The 22,707-nt window shown below is 43.5% G+C and overlaps 1 protein-coding gene across 3 annotated transcripts in view; it reads right to left on the bottom strand.

Moving 5' to 3' along the window:
• LOC114873503 (beta-1-syntrophin) overlaps nucleotides 1-22,707 on the bottom strand; it is a 216,888-nt gene that overhangs the window by 7,189 nt on the left and 186,992 nt on the right. For all 3 annotated transcript variants that reach the window (XR_006829508.1, XM_029181902.2, XM_046286125.1), the window contains exon 5: nucleotides 12,229-12,452. Coding sequence is in view for 2 of the 3 variants with exons in the window: in XM_029181902.2 (XP_029037735.1) it covers nucleotides 12,229-12,452 (224 nt within the window). In the remaining variant the exon portion in view is untranslated. The remainder of the gene's footprint in view (nucleotides 1-12,228; nucleotides 12,453-22,707) is intronic.

The raw sequence follows: 22,707 nt of genomic DNA, 5'->3' as shown, positions 1-22,707 counted from the left end.
CGTCGTAATCGAGCGAAGTGTAAAGAGTCAACTAAACCGTTGAAATTTTTCGCAACAACCCTCGTACGATAAAGCTTCCCAAACTCGTATACACACACAAAGGATCAAGTTCATCGCGGTGCACAATCAACCACCGGCAGCGTCACGTACTGTGAATCGAACAATCCTGGAGACAAGCAGCCATCGCAACAACGATCGACCCAACGAAGCCGGGAGAACAAAGAGACGAGCGTCGGTAGGGTGGCTCGAAAAGCCATCGTGTCTGGCAACATCCATCGCTGGCGCAGCGACGCCGAAAGCCGCGGGCAAACCGTCCATAGGAGGGTGTACCGCCAGTCACAGGGAGGGTGGTTCGAGGGTGGAAAGCCGCAGCTTTTGCATCGACGCGGTTCAAGTGGCCCCGCTCGACACGTATACCGCGTCAGCGTGTCGAGAATTCTCTCTTCGAAGGTAAATTACCTCGTCATGCGATCCGGCCTCGATCGTAAAAATCGCACGGTTAAAGGGGCGCAGCAGGGGAAAGTCTGCCCCCGTTTTTCCTTTTTTTTTTTTTTCGGAAGCCCGTCCCGCGGCGACGCTGCAATCTGCCCGCTGACGAATGGTCCTGACGTACGCGCGAGATTTATAGATTTTTCCGAGGGACACCGAAAAAATGCCCTGGCCCAACGACCAAAAAGGAGAGGGAAAAAAAACATGAGAACGTAACGGCATAATGGGAAGCCTGGGAAAAATCGGCTATACAGAGGAACAGGAAGTTCGGTTTGACGAGCGACCGGATGATCCAGGCGAAGTTTCACGAAATTTTGAACCGGTGTTTGGTTTTATTCGCGATTCGACTGGGTGGAAATGAGAGACGATGGAAATAACGAGTGTAGAATTCTACAAAAGGGGTGAAGTTAATGGTGTATCATAAATAAAAATAATTTCTACTACACCGATTAAGAGGAAAAGAAATAACTAAAATGCTTGAATAACTCTTCGATTTCACCTTTCAACGCGTCGATTCACGCATTCTCGATCCATCATCGCGTCGCTCGTCAAACGATCGATCGAAATTGAAATACGAGATCAGGGAGGGCACAATCGAAGGATCGTTATTATTCCCGGCTCGTTGAATCCATCGCGTACCGATGCACCGGGCCTTAATGCGTTCACCATCTCTCTCTCGGTCTCGCGTATCTGGTAATTCTCTCACGAAGCACTCGCGTCTCCCACGTGGTGGAAACTTTCGCGTTTCCAGGCATTGACTATCGAAAGTGGAAAATGTTCGAGGGCCAGGGAAAAGCCGTCGAACGCGATCCGCGGGGAACGCTCGGAGCTGGGATTGCACCCGCTGGAGCTCATACGTTATTCGCCACACGATCCGTTGTTCCATGCAACGGGTGCCCCCGAATAATCCACTCGGCTTACGGCTCGGAATCTCTCACTTTGCTGTGCAGTAAATTTACCGGTACAATGGAAAGGGAATACGTGTACGTTCCTTTGTAAACGACCGAACGCTCGCTCAGCGACGTCTTTATTGTCGTTATCATCTCCGATGCGAGATCACGCGCGTACGATATTCTTTAACATCTAATATATTAGATCTTTGAAAATTTTCATATTATTTTAATTAAATTTTCGAAGAATAGCGTTCGTGCGATTCGACGAGAAGAACAATGATAAATAAAAAGTTTTCTCTTCAAATGTATCTCTGTACGTTTATCCTTTATCTCTGTTTAACAACGCAGCAACGTTAGCTGACAGAACGAACCGGGTAGTCTGGCTGGAAATAATAAGCTTTCATGAAACTGTACAACATTCCAGCAAGAATAACGCGATGCAACACGAGCGCTTCATCATCAACATCCAGCCGGAATAAAGTCTACTAAGCTGTAAACCATCATCCAAACAATTAAACGAACGGGCAAACAAAGGCAAAGAAGAAGAAGAAGTCTCTTCAACCCCTATAATCGAGCGTCCACTCAAAGACAAAGAAGAATTCGCAGTTCGGAGAGAAGGAAAGGGAAGAATAGCCGGTCGCAGCGAAAAGCCAAGTAGGCGAAAGAGAAATGTACAACTACACCAAAGGAAAAAGGAACGATACTGGGTTGGAGAAGGGTAAAAGGAACAGCAACGGACGGTAAATAAAGGCGTTAAACGAGAATGGATGTTCGTCCAGGGCCCGTAATCCCGGCCAAAAAAAAAAAAGGGAAAAAAGAAGGAGAATAGTAGAAGCGGTGGGAGAGGGAAGAAAGTTTCTTCCTTCTCCGACGGCCGTGGAAGAGATGTTTCGGTCGTGGCCGAATCACTTCCGGTTTGTCTCGCACTAAAACTTCCTTAAGTCGGTCATTTCGTAGCTCTCCGGGCCCGATACGGACCTCTTCGACCGGAAATAGCTTCCCGATGCTCCACTTCCCTCCGTCTTTCCTCCCGTCCCCTATGTTTTATTCCTTTTTACTTCTTTTCCTTCGATTCTTCCTTTCTTCCACGATCCTCCAGATACGGGGCTGATATCAGACTTATACATCTTCCCTCCCGGTTCGAACAAACTTTTCGAAAAGTACTCTCCACGGTGTTGTTTGGCTCGATGGATGAATAATCGGTCGCTGTAAGCGGTTTAAAGACCACTCGATCCTTCGGTAGAAATATTTTTATTTTATTATATCGGTGAACAATTTATGAATTTCAAAGCGTGACATCGTATAATGAAATTGAAAGCTTTGATGAAGATTATATTTATTCTATTCTATTGTTCCTTTTTTTATTTAGAAGGTTCTAAGAAAACGTCTGGATTATACGAGTGTTTGGTACAAAATTGAAATCGGATTGAAATTTTCAGCAACAGTGGGCCGAGTGTCTTTATTAAAAATGAAAAATGTTCGAATAGGTACGCGCGCATTTTGATGAAAATGGAAAATATTTCCTCTTAGTTCCTTTATACGCGGAAAAAATCGTGAAAAATTCATAAACCTGTACGTGCTGCATTGATTTTCTCTTGGTAGAAATCCTCTCAATAATCACCTCCGTTCGGGCTATACGTTTAATCAATAATAACATCGCGATGTAAAAGAATAAACTTTAAAGAAATTCATCTTCGATATTCTATAGGAATAATAGCTGAATGGAGTCAGTGAATGATGGATTATTGCAAAATAAATATTTAAGAATAGATAAAAGACTACTCAGGTGGGAGGCTAGGGTTCAAATCCCGAGGGTGTTTTTTGTTAGAAGTTTTTCCTTGAGACGAGTTTTTTTGTTGACTTTCCACCTGTTTTGGAAAAATCGCATTTTGATGGAAACATCACGAGAGCAACATTAAGAACGTTAAAACAATAATCAACGAGGGAAAATTACAAGGGAAACCATGAAGCGAAAAGGATGGTCACTTTTTCCGGAGTAATTCAATTTTCCAAGGGGACTATCTATATGCAATCTTCCATGAGGCAAATTCAGTGTTAAAAACGGAGCATGGGTAGATTCTGTCATTAAAAACACGGTGTAACTTTGTTAAACGTTCTAATTGGGTGCACAGCGCACACATCGTTGAATCTCGCGCGTAACAACTTGTTCGACTGTGATAAGCGTGGAATAAAATTGCGGGGGCGCTGTGTTGTACAAAACGTGGATAACAAGGCACTTGAAATAAACCGGAAACACGTGGTTGCTGATAGCCCAACGATTTCGCGATACACCGATGAAAAAGAGTAAAATACATTTTCCATTTCAACAATTTAACGAGACATTTTTAATATGTACCTTAGAATAAACGAACCTCCAAGATGTGAATTAAAGGCAAAGCTGGAACTAATAAATGTCCCACGAACTTATGAACCGGATTGTACGTGCGTGTTATGGCTCGGTTCAATAATTCCCTTCGGTCCATATGTTGTAACCGCAACAACCAGGCGCGTGCTTTGCAATAACAGAAAGTTAATCAGGGTTCAGTTATTAGCGATAAAATTCCGGGCTTGATCGTATACGGAGCACGATTTGTGTTGCCCTTACCTCTTAATAAATGTTATTAAAACATTCGCCGCACGGAGCTCTCGGGCGAATTCTCCTGGCTGGAAGTGCAGTTTCGAACCGTCGCAACTTCCTTGTTTAATTTCATCAGCCAAGTGCAGGCGAATAAAAGCGTGTACGAGCTACGTTCGAAGCTTGCGAAAGTCATGAAACCGCGCGCCAGACCGGGTCGGAAAGAAAAAAGAAAAAGAAATACATTATCCGTGTTCGTTTAAATCGGTGCCGTTGTGTCGGTCGGGCACAGACGCAGGGAAAATAAAAGTGAACGTTGACGCGATGCTCGTACAATTTCGTTATAATTAATCCAATATCTTCCGGCGTTTGCAGCCCGAGCGAATGTTGTCGGGGCGCAACGGTATCGTTAATATTTCCTCGATCTTCCTGTCCCTCTCTATTTTCTCGGCAAATTAAACTATAGTGTTTAACACCGCGCGGCTGCAATCGTACGTTCCGGCAAGGATGGAAGGAAAATTGTAGCAAACGATCGTATAAAAGGCGAGGTAACGGGGGGTACGCGTGGAAATAAAGGAAGTAGAGGAGAGGAAAATCCTGAACTCGTGGCGCGAATATTACGGTTGGATCGCACGTGCGATAGGAAACTGTCGACGACACCTTCGATAATTAATGCCCACCCCTCGCGCAGTTTAATTGATCCGGTTCACCGTTCGATTATCGAAACCCCATCTTTCACACCCCCGTACTCGCGTCTGACCTATAGTAACTCGCTCGCTCGCATTCTGCTCCCTTCATTCGTTTCTCTTTCCTTTCCTTCTTTTTCATTTCACCTCCCTTTCAATTCCTCCCCTCATTGTTCTCTTATTTACCGGTACCCTTCTTTCTCTCTCCATATTCTTCGTTTTCTATTTTTATCACACCTGGAAAGTCAATCAAAGATCCTGGCGGATCGAGGATCTTTAATTATGCGAAACACAGTTTCGTCAGGAATAAATAATAAAGATGAATCAAGCATGATTTCGTGGATTTGTTCTCTTTTAACCTTTCTTTGAAATAGTTTTGGTTAAAGGGTTAACCAAGCTTGAAGAAGTGCCTTTCGGTATATTTCAACTCGAGCGATGTTTCATAACACCGTTTCAGGGACGGAAGTGAAATGGAGACAAAGAAACGGCCGAATTAAGCGGGCTTTCCTCGGTTCTCGCAATGAAAATCCAATTTCGTTTGAACGCCGCGCTTTTCCGTCGAACGAAGTAAACTTTCCGCTTAAAATTGATCCGCGCTCGTGCCACGGTTAACTGTCTTCCGGGGCAAACAAACGACCATCCTTCTCCTTTACTCGTCGCCGAAGAGAAAACGAAACAGACAAGACGAACAGGGAGCCGGAAGATAGGGAAAAGTGGTCGAATTAAACGAGTGACGTTAACTCGTTCAACATTAAACTGCGAACCCTTTCCCTTCACCTTTTGTTTCACGATTGTTCCGCTTTATGAAATCCACGCTCTCGCAATATCCACGATCTTTGATCTGTCTCCATGGGAAATTCGTCGCGGACCTTTCCATTCGTCGCGTCGGATGGAATAAATGGAAACGAATCTGCGCGGAACATTTGCCATTCCATCTATTTCGTAAATGAGAACGTTTGTTTTCCAGTTCAAACGACGTCGCGTCCCTTTTTCGGAGGTATTTCGATTAATATTTAAACGGACGTGGAAAATGTAAAACCTACACCGTTACATTTAACAATAAAACGAAAATGATTTTCTTGAAATATTTGCCAACAAACTGAATTCGTCTCCCAGAATGTGTGATTGTAGGACGTAGCGCAGAGGATTGCGAGTTTCGAGAGTACAATTACATTCCGGGGAGAGTTAGAACGGTGTGTAATATATGTTGTAGCACGCTCGGAGAGGAAATTTGGATTTGACAGGCAAAGAGTCTCGTGGCGCGAGTAAGTTAACCCATGCTGTTCGGTTCTGCTCGTTAAGTGGATGTAGTCGATAACAGAAATAGAATCAGAGCGTAGTTTAGATAACGCCACGTTCTGGATAGGATCTAACGCTGGGAAAACAGTACAGGAGTTTATGTGTACGTAATAATATGTAGGCGAGAGTGTGCACTACGAAGGGATTTCCCTTTGAATATATATGTATACCGAGAGACGGTGGTGGAAATGGAAAATGGGTCGGCTGGAACAGGTGGAAAGGGAATTTAAATAAAACTGCGAATATCAGGTGGAAATTGCACGGAGAGAACGAGAAAGAGTAGAATAGAAGAGTGGCAGATATTAAACGAGAAACAAAAGAAGCTGGAATTTAAATAGAAACCTAGTGTTCGGTAGGAAAAATGTGATCAGACATTGAATACAATTTTAACCCCCTTTTGTAGACGGATATCAAAGATATTCAAGATATTAGTATTCCATTGTTCTGGCTGCTATCAAAGTATCAATTTAATTTATTGTACATGCGTTGCAACAGATCGATCGTCTAATTAAGAAAACTACGATTGGTCTTCCGAGAGTTCGATAATATTATCAAGAAGGAGCAGGAGCCACGATTTCCTTACACAGTGGATCAATTTCACAGTTGAATAAAAGGGGATAAATCTCGGAGATAAATCTCTGTTCGTAAAGAATTAAGAGCAATCCAGCGGATCGAAGGTAGAGACGATTCCGAGCCGTCGAAAGACAGGCAGCTTTACGGCTTCGCGACGAACGAAAAATCAAAGGAACCTTTTTAGAATCGAACACGATGGAAAGGGAAGAATTACGAAGGATTCACAGTTCACAATCACGCGAAAGGTTACGTCGAGGCTTCATCCAATTACGTCGACCGGATTTTAAGCTGTTCCAACGGGGGCGTCGGATCCGCCGTTTCAGCGACGATTCTATAAATTACCAACCCCTGGAAATATTTCTCCGTTCCTGGTTGACCCGTGCTTCTCCCCTCCGATCCCCTCGCCGTTCGCTTCGCTTTTCTTCCGACCGCCGATGGAGAAAGGGGGAGGGAAAAGGGAAAGGCTTGGGACACGCGAGAAGAAAAGGGTGAAAGCACGGCTCAAGGACAGACAGAATGGAAAATCCGCAAATGGAACGAACCGAGCCATCTTTCTCTTTCTCTTTCGCCTAACGCTCCCTCTTACCGAACGAAGAAAGAAGGCAACCACCGAGATGAAAGAAACGGCCGTTGTCGAACGCAATTTCACGGGACGACGTGCGGATGTCTGTTGTTTTCCACCTGGATGTTCCTCCTTGATGCTTCAGCCGCCGGATTTTCCCTCCTGCCTAACGTGCAATCGTGACCCGATTTCTTCAATTTTATTCGAATTTCAACCAAACAACCCCCGGGAGGTTCCTTAATTTACTGCTGTGTTTCAAAAGTTATCGGTTTCATAAAGAATATGAAGCTTTCAAATAATCAACACTGTTGTTTCCTCGAATTCGCGACGAAGCTACCTGCATTGCTGCCTAAACGTTGAGAAATATTATCCTTCTAAATACAGCTTATACCCATAAAGCTTCAAACAGTATTAACGCGATATTTACTTTGAAATAATCCTCGCGATTACGCTTTCGTTCAAAAGCAACGTTTCTGAAAATAAAAAAAGAGACGATTCACGGGTCGAAAATAACAAGGGATAAAGAAAATCCAATTTCGCGGTGGGGCGAATTTTGCTCGCTCATCGCGTTATTCGAAAGGGTTGCCACGAAGCGTGCTTGAAACTCGAACGATCTGTCTATGGTTTTTAAGAGGCAGATCGTTTTCGCGCGTCAATTGGCGCGATCGGTGCTGTATCCACAGGTTGGTAATATCGAGGAATCGGGTTTTTGAAAAATTCTTTTTTCACGCCATTCGACTTTATTTATTATCAGTCGACTCGCGCTGGACGGGCGGTCATCAATTTGGATTAAAACCGGCTGAACAGCAGTTTTCGAACCGCTGTCACTTTTCTCGTTGCTGTTTGTCGCTTTCCACGTTTCGCTATAGAATTCACGATACGACGAATCGAGTAAATTCGCACTTAGGGTATAAACGGGAGAGAAAAGGGAGAAGAATTGTAGGTCGGGCAGAAGGCCAATTAAGTTCACCCTTAACACGCCACTAAAGCCAAGTAAAGCCAGCATCAACGATAGAACGACAGCTTTGTGTTTTTCCTGATATCCTTCTTCCCGGGGCAGGAACCTCGAAGAGCTAAGTTAAGCCACTCTGACGCGTTTCGGTGTGAAAGAAACTTTATCGTGGCTGTCAGCCGCGAGGCAGACGAATGGCGTCTTTAGCAGAGTCTTATCTATCCTCAATTTTTACCCTCACCACGGTTACCCTTCCTTTGTTTCGCCCCCTCTTTTTCTCGCCGCCGCGGGTTTATCCTTCATCCTCTTCGATATCGAATTTTCAGGCCGCCCGGACCGTTCTCGTTAACCTTCTACGCGCATTAATATCTTCGCGACGCACCCGTTCCGGTCTAATCCGTCAAATCCGAAAAGCTCGCCGAAATAAATGTCTATCGCGTCGATACAGCGACGGAAGCGGGGCGAGGGGTTGCTCGCGTCGCTCGATACGCGCTTCGACCGGGGAACCGATTTTAAATATCGCTTGTCGAGTTAAATTCAATCCGCATCGTTCGCCTCTATGCTACGAAAACTTGTTACTCTTATTTTTAATCGATATCAATCTCGTCTGAATCCTTTGTATTCATTTGAACGAATACCTATCGAAAGCCCGTCTCTTTCGAGATTCTCGAAAGAATTGCTTATCCAGCTAAAAGCAACATCTGTCCCCGTTTATCGAGTTCATTCATCCCCTCGGAACCCTTATTAATCCACGTCGATTCTCAAACGAGAGAATTTCCGGTTTCCTTATTCCCTTTCGACGTGCAAGATTTCCGGCTCGCCACGCAGGATACGTGTCCACGATAAAGGACACCGATTCGCACGCGTTTCATCCCTTAAAATATTATAGCCGGCTTGGCACATCGTCTCCTCGTCCTTTCTTCCGGTCTCTGGAAGACACGAGTCTTCTTCGAACCAGGTTAAACGCTCGTGATTTATGTAAGAAGCTCGTCGTGCTCGAATACATTTCGAAAGAGAGACATGGGTGCAAGGGGGAGAAGCGGGGGTGGGTAAGGTCGAGTGACGGTACGTCAGGCAAAGATATGGGAATTTCGCGGCATTAGAGAGTGCCTGGTGGAGGTGACGTCTTCCTCTCTGACGTTCTAGCAATTTTCAACTCGGTTCCGAGCGGATATGTCGGCCGGTGAAGAATCGTCGGCTCAGAAATATTGTGTTGCAGTCGAGATGGATACGACACGAAACGAGGAACGAGCCTGGTGCAATCCTTGTCGAGAAAATAGGTGTCCACTTGTACGTAAGACTCTTTTGAAAATGATTTTTTTCATATCCACCGACGTGTTTTCGAGACGCGAGCTCAGACGCGGTATTTCATGATGAATCATGCTTCACGTGCGACTAGCAATGTTTCTTTCCTTACCGATTTCGCGCTGTTTCCTCCGAGAGACTCGGACTCGGCGAAAGGTTAAATGTAGCTACCTTTATTGCCACTGGTCGCTTATTCTCGAAACTTTATTTCTCGCGGAAGAACACCGGCGGAGCTAGTGGTTGATATACACTACTTGCTTGTCGTAGTTGTCGCAGAGATGATAAGGTAGAACGAGAAACAACTCGTACAAACTACTTCGTTCTCTATTATTCCCGACTGTTTGCCCAACAATGTTGCGCTTGTCCGAGTAGACGCGGTCCTATTCTACTTACGTGATTACACCGACGGACTGTTTAACTTGTCTGACTAGACGCGGTTTGTTCTACTTGTTTTAGGAGGAGTTAACCGTTTTACGGTTTTGATTGGACAGCGATTTCGTTCTACTTGTTTAACCTGTTCTATACGTTTCGATACACATAGAAATTTTTGAAGGGATAGAATATTTCTATTTTCTTTGGGAAAATTCATAACGAAAGGGTTAAATAATTGAATAGAAAGATTATTTGGAATTTCAATTAAAATTTCGATTATTCGCTGAACTGCGATCCGTGTAATTCGATATTATGTGTAATTAATCGTAAGAGAAGGAAGATTCATTTGATTTCGATAGAATCGTGAATTTTAATTGAAAAAGTAGAAAGATAGAACCATAGTCAGACGAGGATATTTGTCAGGTAGATGATGAGGGAAATGGTTATTTAAACGGGCATACGATGTTTCTGCGGTAATTAATAATGGAACAAGTTAGAAGAGGGTTCGAGGGGTAATTTCGGCGATTACTTCGGCAACGATTACTGTCGAGGGCCTCTCGCGCGAACGTGATTCTGAAGTTTCCGTGGGCGCCGTGCTAAATCGTTAATTACGATCAACGCGATTAATCACCCCATCGGTGAGGACGGCAATTTATACGACGCGAGGTAATACACCGGATGTAAACAAGATTTAAAGGTGAACCGCTGCAAAACAATCCCTTTAACCCTTTCATTGCACCATCTGTTGTGTAATAATTAGAAATCAATAAATACCTATATCTTTCACTTGAATCTTCGTTAATCTTCGAATAAAAATTTCAATTTTAATTCTGGATGTATGAAGTGTATTTTATAAGGCGAGCTTTAAATACAGCTAATCCATCAACACGGCAATTCTGGCTCGATGGTGATTTTCCTTGTCTGTGAGTCAGCTTTGAAGCTTTTCTGTTAATGAATAAACCTTGTATTTACGTTTCTGCTAATTACAGAAGTGAAAAGCAAGAGTACAAGGTATTTTGATAAAATTTTTAACATGTTTTAATTAACTGTATTAATCTAGAAACACAATTTTTGTTAACGAAGAAATTCAAAGGATATTAAAGTAAAATGAGACGCGTGTTTAATCATTCAAAGGTAGGTAATTAGACGGCACATACTGCGAATGAAGTTCTGAGAATTCAGATTCTCAGATTCCTGTCTGTAATACTGACTAAATAATGAAGTCACTGTCTAAAAGGAACACGAATTACGCTAATTGTAAGGAAATTGTTCATTCAATTATCATCTACGTTTTCATTATCCTACACGATGAAAACGCAACGTTTTAAAGAGAAGAATTAATTACTCTAAGTAAGCATTAATTCGTTCGGGATCCTTTCACCTTTTGCCATCGAACAAGATCGCTGTCTCCTCGATGTTTCTACCGCAGTCAGGCCAGCGTAGAATTAACCACAGTCCCGTGGATGTCTAGGGGTTCCTTTGGCCCAGGTTGCATTAACTTTCCGGATCGCGAGCACCTTCCTACCAGATCCAATTCCAGGGAATGCGGTCATTTTCGCATCTCTTTCCGTCCGGTTCTGTCTTACGAACTACTGCACTTCTCACCGCGAACTTCGACTCTCGTTACACGTTAACCGAACCCGAAGAAACCAACCCGTTTTATCCCTGACCGGAAGTATTAAGAACGGTGATACGTGTTTGCCGAAACTTCCCTTCGATTTTCGAGACAGACAGAAAATCAATAGCGTTGGTTTTGTAAATTAAAAGGTATCCTGACGACGCCTCGTATTTTTATTTAACCACCTTGGTCTAGACACGATCATTAGGACGATATTCCTCGTGAACGGACACGACAGGAAGGTGTCATTCCACGGCACGTATGTATCAGAACGGCCTATGCGTCGATTCGATCGTGCCAGGTTGGCTAACGCAACGCGTGTTCCGTGTTCACAGGCACGGCCAGGGGATTACCAATGAGGCACGTCGGATTACCGCAGTTAGCGGTGTTCGTTAGACCACTATTTTAATTAAGACTATTATTCGCGTGCTCGAGTATTCGTATCGCGGCGTCGTGTCGGGACGACCGTTACGTGAGGGGAGCGTTAAAACGTGGCGCGACATGGAGCGGCGCCGCCTCGCGACGCTGATTCGTTTCGACTCGATCGACCCGCCTAACCTGACTATCGATTGCAATTATCGACGCGACGCCTCCCGTTTAACGTTGCCTCGATTCGAGGATGGAATTCAGAAGTTGGCGAACAACCATCCTGGAGATTCGCTCGTTGCGTTAATACTTCGCAAGAGATTTCCGAGAGAGATTATGTTTGCAGGAGAGAAGAGGAGGAAGGGATTTAAGCTGAAGTTAATACGAGGAGCATGCGAGCGGAATAATTGACGAGTTTATCGTCGTCGGTCAGTTTTTCTTTAGTTGCAGCTAATACCAGGAATTAGTAGTTTAAAGGAAACGTGAGAAACTTGTGGAAAAGAAAGATTTATAGTAAAGAGGAAAAACGTGTACTCACCGAGTTGCGATCAAAGGGCAGGTGATGCTGGGCGAGGCCCATGCTTCCGGGCTCCAAGGGGCGCACTCGTACAGCCTCAATTCTCGGCCGGAAACCGCGCCGAAAACGCTGCGCCATCCTCCGGTGCACGCACCCCCTAGGCCGAATCCGCTTCCGGCTCCTCGCGAGGTACTCGCGCTGCTTCCCGCTCCGTCCTCGCTGCTCTCGCTGCTGGCACGTCCGTTCTGTGGACAGATCGCGCGAATCGCTCGTAAATCTTCTCCGCTGATGGTTCTAACAAAAGCGACACGGCTGAAATGGTGCATGCGGAACGAGTGATCGCGCCGGAAATCGCGATCCGGCACGATTCACGCCCGTTGGAAAATGCTTCTTTCGGGAACACCGAGGAAGCGAGGCGAACCCGTGCGGCAGAGAAATTATGCGCGACACCTGCTCGTGCACGATAACGACGCGGACCAGGAATTTGCGATTTCGTTCAACTACTCTCTGCTTTGTTAGCACGCTTCCGATTTCGCTTTCGCGGAAATATATGTATATATCAAGAAACCATCGACGCTGCCTTTTTCAACTTACGCTCCGGGAATCCGTGCTCGCGCGTAAAATTCGTAACGACGGCATTCCGTGGGTTTCGAACAAAAGGGCGACGCGGAATTCGAGAATTTCCCGTCGCGTTATCGACGGGCGGAAACAACAGGGTGGACGGAAGCGTAAGCAGTTTCTCTTCTCCCGTGTCGCATTCCAAACATGCGCCGCTACGTTCGTAGACGAGAAACTCGTCGAGAGAATAAGGGTTGAAAAAGGAGGAAAAGCGAGCATCAGAGAGGAAGTCTCTTCGAGGAAATGTAGCCTCATAAGTGTCAAGCGCATTTTCCCGTGGCACTTATACCCCAACGGAGAGACAATATCGAGCGAAGAGAGAAGCGTGCCCCCTATACCCCGGATACGGCTTTATAACCGTGTTGTACGTATCGCGTTCGTGGTTTTCGCCACGCTCGGAATGCATCCGGTAGATGGAGGGCGTACAATGTACCCCATCTGTTTCCCACAGGGATGATACATCGTGGATTAATTGAACTGTCGAATATTGACGTTCCGTTGAAAACGCTGCGTGTTTACGTCGTGATGGTTCACGTGCCACTGGACGCTTCTGTCCATTTCATCATGCTGCAGGATAGTTTTCTTCCATTCCCATTCTTTTTCTATTATTTCTATTATTTTCCACCGACTCTTATTTCGTAACGTAATATCGTACGATCCGCATTGTCTTTCAGCGTTAATTTTGAAATACATAACGTATCGTTTTTCCTGTCGTCCCTTTAATTACCCTCTAGCCTTTTACATTTTCACATTTTTCGTGGAAACAAGTATTGTTTCGTTTAAAATCATGTCTCCGGATGCAAAGGAACGATACAACAGCTGTCGATTATTACAGCCGCATCGGAACTACACAAAAGACTCGTCCAATTTGTTGGTTTTGCAGCCGAATAATAGCAATTAGCCACGTCGAGTCACGTCAACGTTCCGCAAAACCATAGAAATCCTTTTTCTATCGTTTTCCTTTGATTTTTCCCTTTCAGAGTTGGACATTCGATTTTGTTTCATTGGACGTTCAACTCGATGCCATCAAAGAATGTACACGTAGCAAAAACAAACCGCCCTTCTGTCCGCTCGTATTTTATTCGTAACTTTTTCAATTTTCAAACTCGTTAATGTTCCTCTTCTTTAACAGAGATCGTTTAAAATCTTCCATCATGCGATCGTGATATGATTGTTAAATGAATAATTATAGAAAAAAATATTCAATTATTCGTGGCGAATGAAATTACGAACGGAATAAAGTCCTTCTTCTTTCGCCAATTGAAACGACCAATCATCTTTCGTTAATACCTCGAAACAATTCTATCTTCTCCTATTCTACGAGGAAATCGGCTTATCGCGAATCGGCTTTCGACATCGATTCACCATTCTCGTTCTTAGAACATCCCCCTTTATTTCACCGCGGAACATTAATTTTCAAACAATCAGTCTGCGAAATAATTCAGCGAACGATAAGACAATTATGGAATGCGGCATGCGATGAAAATTACGTAGTTTACAAAGTGTACAGGGTTGAAAATGTGACTACGATAATAGGACTGCGTTTTCGAATTATTCAGAAGCAGATTCACAGCTGGAGGAACAAAAATCCCATCCTCGATAAAGGAAGTTTGTTTTCAAGTCTGAGGAGAAAGAACTCTTTAATGGACCGATAAAAATTTGATTCGTTGAATTCCTTAGCTTCCTATAGAAAAGTTTACTCCATAAAAAAAATGGTAATCGATAACTAGAGCTTTGAATATAATTTTTCGAAAAATTTTCCACGGAGAACCATCGAAGCTCTGTATCGTTTTTACTACTACATAACACAGTATCGCAAAATGTAATTATTTTTATTAAAAAACCTAACCGTGCGTTGTATCACGAGCGTTTCATTTTCATCCCCCGATACTCGTTCGAATCGACTCGTTCGCTCAACGAACCGTATTCATCGCGATTCGTGGTTTCCGCAGGGCCACCATTATTCCTTCTCGTTATTATTACCAGGGTAACGCGAACGGGTTACAAAATCAACGCAGGCGATGGTTGGACGGGTTCGTCGATGAATAGAAAAGAATTGCGAAGCACGAATGCAGTCTGTCGAAAGCTGGTGTCAATCGACCGGTTGTTGGAACGCGGAAAAAGATCCGTTTCAATCGGGGGAAAAGAGTTGCGCGAAACGCGCTATTTGTTTCCTTGCCGTCTGTTCGCGCGAATCAACGAATATATCCTGTTAATTGTGCTTGAAAGTAATTGCTGTTCGCGACGACCCGAGAAGATGCACCGTCGAAAGCTTGAACGGTGATGCATTGTGCTGCGAAATACAATACGTTCGTTTTCCTCCCTTTTTTCTCCCCCGGGGAAAAACACGACAGAGCAGGGTACAGTTTGCTGGACGACTGCCAACTAAAAGGAAGTCTCGAGCTCGAGGGGTTAATTGGCTTAATTTTCTTGAAGAACGAGGAACCTTCCGGCGTGCAGTACCCCTTTCCTGCCTACTTCTTTTCTCCAACGAAAACGTTATTTCCTTGCGTTGAAAGCTGCCTCTTTCCTGATCGATGCCCTTTCTATTATATAACACTCGTTACAGAATATCGTATGTTAGACCAATAATAGGTAGACCCTTGTTATATTGCCACGAGAGAGATTTGATATTCGCACACAGATTTTCAATTATTCTCATGGCCCACAAAATAGATAAACTTTTATTTTTTATTTTATTTTCCAAACGAGAACTTGGAAACCTGAAAAATTTTCCTCTTGTTATAACAAGCCCCGTCCATAACGAGAGTCTACTGTAGAAATTCGAAAAATTTTCATGCGAAAAACGTAGGAAACAAGGAAATTAGATCCATATGGGTACACAAGAGTAGAATGATTTCGTTATCCTTCCGGGTATCTCTTAAAGCGTGTCACAGAATCAACGATCGAGCTACCGCTGCTTTTGCTAAGCAGCTACCCGTTTTTTCCCTAACTTCCCCTAAGCGAAGGTAAACGAAGTTTCGAACAAACTGTAGGGTAGCGAGAAAAAAAAAAAGAAAATGAAATGAGGACCGGTTGCTCGAACGACCCGTACGAGCGTCAGCTTGCTCGTTCCACCGGCGAACTATTTCAAGTTCCCTATGGAACTATGCATATTACTTGGGAAATTTTATTAACCCTTTTAAAACGCAGCGTCATGGGGAATAGGTCGGTTATTCTCGTTGGATACAGGAAGTAACCTAAGGTATTCATAGCCCCGTGTAACGCTTGACCGTTGTCGGAACGATTTTTATCCTGTCGCGGAATTCCACCAGCGATTAATCACTTCCGTTCCGTGGGAATTTCTAGCTTAGAGAATAATTTCCGTGGAAACTGGCGCAATATCTATTCGTTTGCTTGTAATTTAATTACTAAATCAAGTCGTTCGGATGATTTTCTAAAATTTATATTAATTTCTGAACGAGAAGCACCCATATTTTTGGCCGACAGGGTGCATCTCAAGGGGAATTCATCGAATCCTCTTAAGAGTATCCAGGAAACACATTCGATGTGTCTGACCATAAAGAAGAACTCGAAACTTTGGCCCATCCTCATTTTTTACCAACAGACACGAAGCGAAAACTTTGCTTTTCAGATTAAAAAACTCTGCGTCAGGCAGCATCGAGAGGAAGCGAAACGCGTTCCATATGGAAAGGAAAAATATATTCGAATATATGTCTGACAAATTACCATAAAATATGAAAAGATTCGAGCGGATCCTTTGAAGTCTATCGAGAAGGAAATTTATGGTACCTGTACATATTTCTGTAGTCCATTAAAAAGTAATTGAACCTCTACCATGTATTGGGTAAACATTTACCGATATAATTCGCGAATAAGAACGTTTAATTAAAATGAGAAACGTTTCTGCTTGTCTGAAATGTTTACCCTGATACTATCTCTTGAATTTAATTGAAAAACTTCATCTGCCTGTTCCTAGCAAATACAATATTTACCAATTATAAAATTAAACATAAAATGCTATCAATTACCAGATGGAAAAATTCAGAATGTAACTCGAATTTAATACCTATTTTAATCGTCAAATTTTAGAAGAGAGTTTTTCTTTATTTCATGAGTAATTGTTATACGAAAGATACATTTTCCAACATCGAGCCGAGGGATCGTTTTACAATTTATTGAAAATAAACATACGAGAAAGATTTCTTGATATTTATATTTATCCGCCACATTTTGTCCCAGTCGGTAGAATGAAAATCGTTAATATTTTCGTTACGAGTACAATGGACGACGTGTATCGCGTAATCGAAAGAATTATTATCGGCGCTGACGTTGCTCGAACGTTATTTAATATATGTACGAACGAAAGAGAAATAAACGGGCGAAAAAATATATACGTATTATATATCTGTATCGACACCATTTCCCAGGCTATGGAATATCAATAAAAACCGCCGCGTCACGTTTGCAAATCTCGATTCATTTGTATCATTACAAGCGACGATTTATTTCCACGAGTTACCGCTTCCTTGATTAATATTCCACGCGTGTATCGCAATTATTACTGTGAAAAAAACGATCCCATTTCAAATAATTCTCCATTATTTTATCAAATTTTTCAATTTTTACGAAATAAATTTATTCTCAATTACCATCTCGATAAAATAGCTTCAGGAGAGGATCGATTAGAACGAGGGTTGAATTCGCGATTGATTCGCGTGATTCTTTCCCGATTCTGTCATTCCACCCCTGTACACGCGACTTTCTCACCCCCTTCGTTTTACAGAACGTTTAAAAGAGCAGTTACAATCGCATTCCCGAGGGATCGACGCGTCTCGTCGTCGAACTCGAGCCTTTGCAAGGGTTGTCTATCGCTCTTTCCGACCCCTTACTCTCTCCCAAACACCCGCACACCGTTTTGCTGACTTTGCGTTTCCTTTGCTTCGTTGCGGTTACTCCTGCCTTCGAGACATCGACCAACGTTACGTGCAATGAACAAGGACAAAAGGGGTGGGCTACGGTGAAGTATTAGTTTCAGGGGTTGTTTTACAGCCAGGGTGTGGGATCCAATAAACGTAGCAGCGTCTTCGATGCATAGAACTCGTTTACCAGTTTCTTGCATAATTCGGGATCGATACGGAAAGTTTTTAGCTGAATTAAGGATTGAGTAAAGTTTCCTCAAGAGATCGATTTCCAATAAAATGGCAGAAAATTGTAAAAATTTTCAAGAATCTTTCTCTCCCTTCGTTCGTTGATTTAATTTACCCGTATCGCGAGACAGTTGTCATCGAAGAGTTTGACGCGTTATCGCGAATCGTCGCGACGCCGATCTCGTCTGGTCTTGTGGATCGCGAGGCGCGTGAAATCGAGCGTGAAGAAGCTCTCCAGCCGTCGTTGTCGCGTAGGCGCAATCTAACATTGTGTAGCAAGGTGGAATCAAGCGAAAAGAGAGAAATATATTAAAGAGGTAGACAGTGGAAGAGGAAGTTTAACATCGTTCGGCGACACCCTTGAACCGAACGACGGAATAGGAAAAGGTTCTTTCCACGATGAAAAGTGGAGAAGGTTATCGAGCGACGAGCAGAGAATCGACAAGGTTTTCCTTCGTTCTCCTTGTTCCCGCGACGAGCTTCTTTCGAGACCTCTAGTATTGCGCGATTTCGTCGTCGATAATAACGAGAAACGGCACCGAGATTGCTGGAAACGAAGCCAATCGAAGGTGTCTTGCCGTGAAGAGCCTTCGGGGTTCGTTGTTTCTCGATTTTCCTTCCCTCTCCTAGAATTTCAAACACGAATTTCTTTCGCGTTTCACGTATTTACGGTTGTCTGCTCGCGACGACTATCAATCATTCGAAAAAAGTCACTTTATAAAGCGATTAATTTGCAAAAAGTAAATATCTTAATAAAGCATGCCTTGAAAGTGACACGATTCCATCTCACCTTGTTCAACGACGATAAATCACACCACCCTCGAACGGTCCAAGTCTATCCCTTCGAAAAACATCGTCTCTGTTCGTTCGAGGTTCGCCTACGTCCTTGTGCACACAGAAGCTCGTTTCTGACCGCAGTTTACTTAGCATTGCTGATACACCATCCGCTTGGAACACGGTTCCGTCTGGCATGCGGGTGAACAACGAACGCGGCTGAAAACCAAGGGTGAAACGACGCGGTCGAAACTGGGGTGGAAGGGGTGAGCTAGGCGAAAGGATGAGGCTCGCGTCGAAGATCGTGGATGGAACGGGACCGATCGGGGTCTGTTTGAGAACGGATAGTGGCTCGCACTCTAATTAATAGCGAACCATCCACGGGACCCGCAGAGCCAAGCTTCTCTAGAGGGTTGTGAAAGAGCATCTGTTCGTTTTCCCTTGGAGAGAATTTTCACCCTACCGATCGTCCGGTTGAGCCACCTCGATATTTCATCCCCTTCTTCTGTTCGTACTTGCGAAAGAAAAACATGAGTAAAGCGATTAATCGTTCGCCGGTCGACCTTTTCGCATAATTGAAACGAGAATATTGAAAGAATCCTTTCCCTTCTTTGATTTATCCCGCAGCCAAGTCGTTTCAGGAAAATTACACACTATCACCGTTTTGTTTTCTGGCTTCGGTCTCAACAGGATAATACTTATCATGGCTTCCTATTACAACAGACGATAATAACTGTAATCGGTTTACGGGAGGATTGCCTGGAAGTTGATATTTTCTGTCTATTACGATCGAGATGACGGTGGACAATTTTCGATACGAGGGAAAAGTAATAGCAGGAAGGAATTCGTTCGGAGACAATCTCGAGCTGATTCAACAGAGAGGCGAACACAAGCTTCGAATGGTAACTTTTTAATCAAATCGAGAAGGAATCTCGATGAAAATAATTGCAGCGGATCTTTGGAACGAAGCCACACCGTTCCTCTAACTCTGAATATTACAGTTCAATTAACGTTTCGAGCTGCCTCGAGTTATAAACAATTCGCTAGTCGACAAACGAGTCGAGGGTTGAATTTATGACACGAAGAATTCAAATTTCAGGGAAATTCTTAGAAAATGCTGAAATTAATATTGGATGCATTATGAATCGTTAATGAATCGAAATGAAACTAATGACATTGTCCATTTGTGTCATTCGAATTGGTGCAGTAAAATGGTGACTATTTTTCATTCAACTTTCCACGCTTTGCCGGGAGAAACAAGAGAGTGATTCGGTAGCTCGGGCAGACTCGATAACGGCCTCGTCCCAGCCGGCGGGCTGACAATTACTAAACTTTACTACTTAAAAGCACGAACCTTAGAGGAGCGCGCCGGCCGTTTCAACGGCGCCCCCGTTGACCCACGATCATTAGCCGACGGGAACGCGTTTCCACGTCTCGCGTCGATCGAAACGATCACGTAACGGTATTTCAAATGATCGTAATAATCATGATCGGAAGAACCGTGTATCGAGACGTCTGCATCCACGATTTCCAATAACTAACTTACGTTCGAAGACGTTCCTCTCGATCATTTCGCGTCTCGGTTATTTCGGAAACATCGCGTATCAGCTCATAAATTATTAGAAAATGTCAGCGTCGAATGTCCCGCAAGATATCGTGCCAGTTTCACGGACGGAATTGCGTCTCGATTATTCAAGGAGCTCCAGCGCTCCAGACAGTCGAGATTGTTCCAATGACGACCGATGATAATTACTCCCCTGACCCAATTAGCCGGATTCCAGGTCGGATAACCGAAATGTCAGAGAAAAGACGTGGAATTCGCCCCGCCCTTTGATACACTGGCTGGAAATGAATTTTGATTAAAATTGCGCCACGTTTTGGGAAGGATGTGTACCTTACAGCGATGAAGAATTTTAGAATTAATAGATATTTTAAACTTATAACGAGAAATTTCCAAATTTCACTATTTTAATCTCCATTTTCCGGGAACTGTGTCAACTACGCTGTCCTGGAAGCAACGAAACGCTTTCGTTTCTTTCCCAACAAACGGGACAAAAGCTACGGTTCGTCGAGCGTACCGCGTTTCAAACTCCAATTGCGAACAGACAGAGGGAGGATGAGGAGCGTCTAGTGGTCGTAAACGGCGGTATTCGCGTGGAAATCGACTTAAAATGAGCCCGCAGGGCCGAGATTTCGGTTGTGCACTCGTGTTACGACACGCCACGTATGGCGCAAGGCTCGTTTCGCTCGTTTAACTTTCGACACGAGGCCTACGAAAGTTCGTCGAGTGTCGTTTAATGAGTACCACGTAACACGGTGTCGCTTTCCCCCGAAACACAGCTGAATACGGGAATCACGAGGGAGAAAATAAGTCCGAGGGTTGGTCAACGAGTGGAAGATTATTTTTGTTTGGATAGACCTTTTTCTTTTATTGGATGATGTATCTTTTTGCGGGGAACGAGTCGTTGCGTAAAAAAGCCTCTGGAAAGGGAAATTGAAAGTTTGCGAGGGAGTTAGGTTGAAATATCGATGGTTATACGCCATATGGAGGGTAAGAGGCTACGTCTGACCATGAATGGAAACGACTACTTGCGCTGGCTTTGCCTTTGGCTTACCTTCTCTCAGTTCAATACTGTTTGCAGTATTTTTACTTTATTTTCTCTGTGTTATTCGACATCTATATTCCGCTGTACCGTCAGTATTACATTTTCTAACATTTACAGAAATCGTATGAATCAGAAAACGTGCTCGAATCACCAATTCAATGATCAATAAAGGGATTAATTTCATCCTCACGAAAGTCTGTAAAATTACCGAAAGGATGGATATCGTAAAGGTAGCACGAAACAAACTCATTCAGCTTAACGAGCCGAAATTTTACTGCTTCATTACGAGGCGAGCCAATCGTATCCCTCCGTTATCTAATCCTCCGTTTATTTTCCCGTTGAACCAGCAGGAAAAGATCTCCGACCTGGCTCTAAATCATCCAGGATAATTTCACCGCTAATCTTTACAACGCTAGTAAAACAACAATTCACAGCGGAAGTACGGCACGGTTGACGGGTCGAATTAATAACAGGAGAAGCCTGTTCTCATTCTGCCGGGATATGCAAGGAAATACTTAATGTCCTTTCGCGTACGGCACCGCGCGACGCGTGTCCGCGCATCCTCGAGAGGACACTCGGAACTGCAATAACGCGATTCGAGGAACGTGCACGGGGACAGAGAGGGAATCTAAGCTTCGTCGATGATGTATCGCCGCTGGGATTACCAGTACGTAACACAGGGCTCGGGTTAAAGGGCCCCACTTTACTCTCGCCATTCGAATACGTATCCACGAACGTGCACTGGCATATGTACCCTCTAATTATTATTAATCTCGCATGCTGCACATTATTTTACCTACCAATCCTGGCATTCCAAATATTCTTACAGTTCTTTGTTCAGAAGTTTAAGATCCTTGATTTTGGGTGGTTTATTATCCCTCGGACAGCGGACCATGGGAAGAGTCCTAATTTTAATGTGACTTCGTGTTTCATATTATTTTCATTTTATAAATTTTTTTTCGTTTAAGAATTATATATTTAATTTTAGGTTTGTACGCGTTTTGCAAGTTTGGGTCTCGATTGACCCAGATTCCGCTGTTCAAGGGTTAAAGGAAATTTCGTGTTCAAGTTGGAAATTTCTAGGGTAGTTCTGAATTTTTAACGATGGCTCGTATATTAGAATTTTCCTGGAACTTTTCAAAGCAGAAATTTTATATTTCTTTCTCTATAAATCATACTATATGAATTCAGATCGTTGCACCCTTCTCGTTGTAAGACTTCAATAGAAGTTTACGATTCGCGTTACATTTTTGAACAATTTTTTGCACAGTTTCAGAAAAGTAAGATAACGCGGGCGTTCATAAAAATCGATCCAACTTCAATACTTTTCGATCTAGATTTATCGTTCCTCCTCGCGGAACGATCGACGATAATATAAATGTAAAGTGGAT

Source organism: Osmia bicornis, chromosome 6, assembly GCF_907164935.1.
Source record: "Osmia bicornis bicornis chromosome 6, iOsmBic2.1, whole genome shotgun sequence".
Lineage (NCBI taxonomy): Eukaryota > Metazoa > Arthropoda > Insecta > Hymenoptera > Megachilidae > Osmia > Osmia bicornis.
This window is presented reverse-complemented; position numbering and strand designations above follow the sequence as displayed.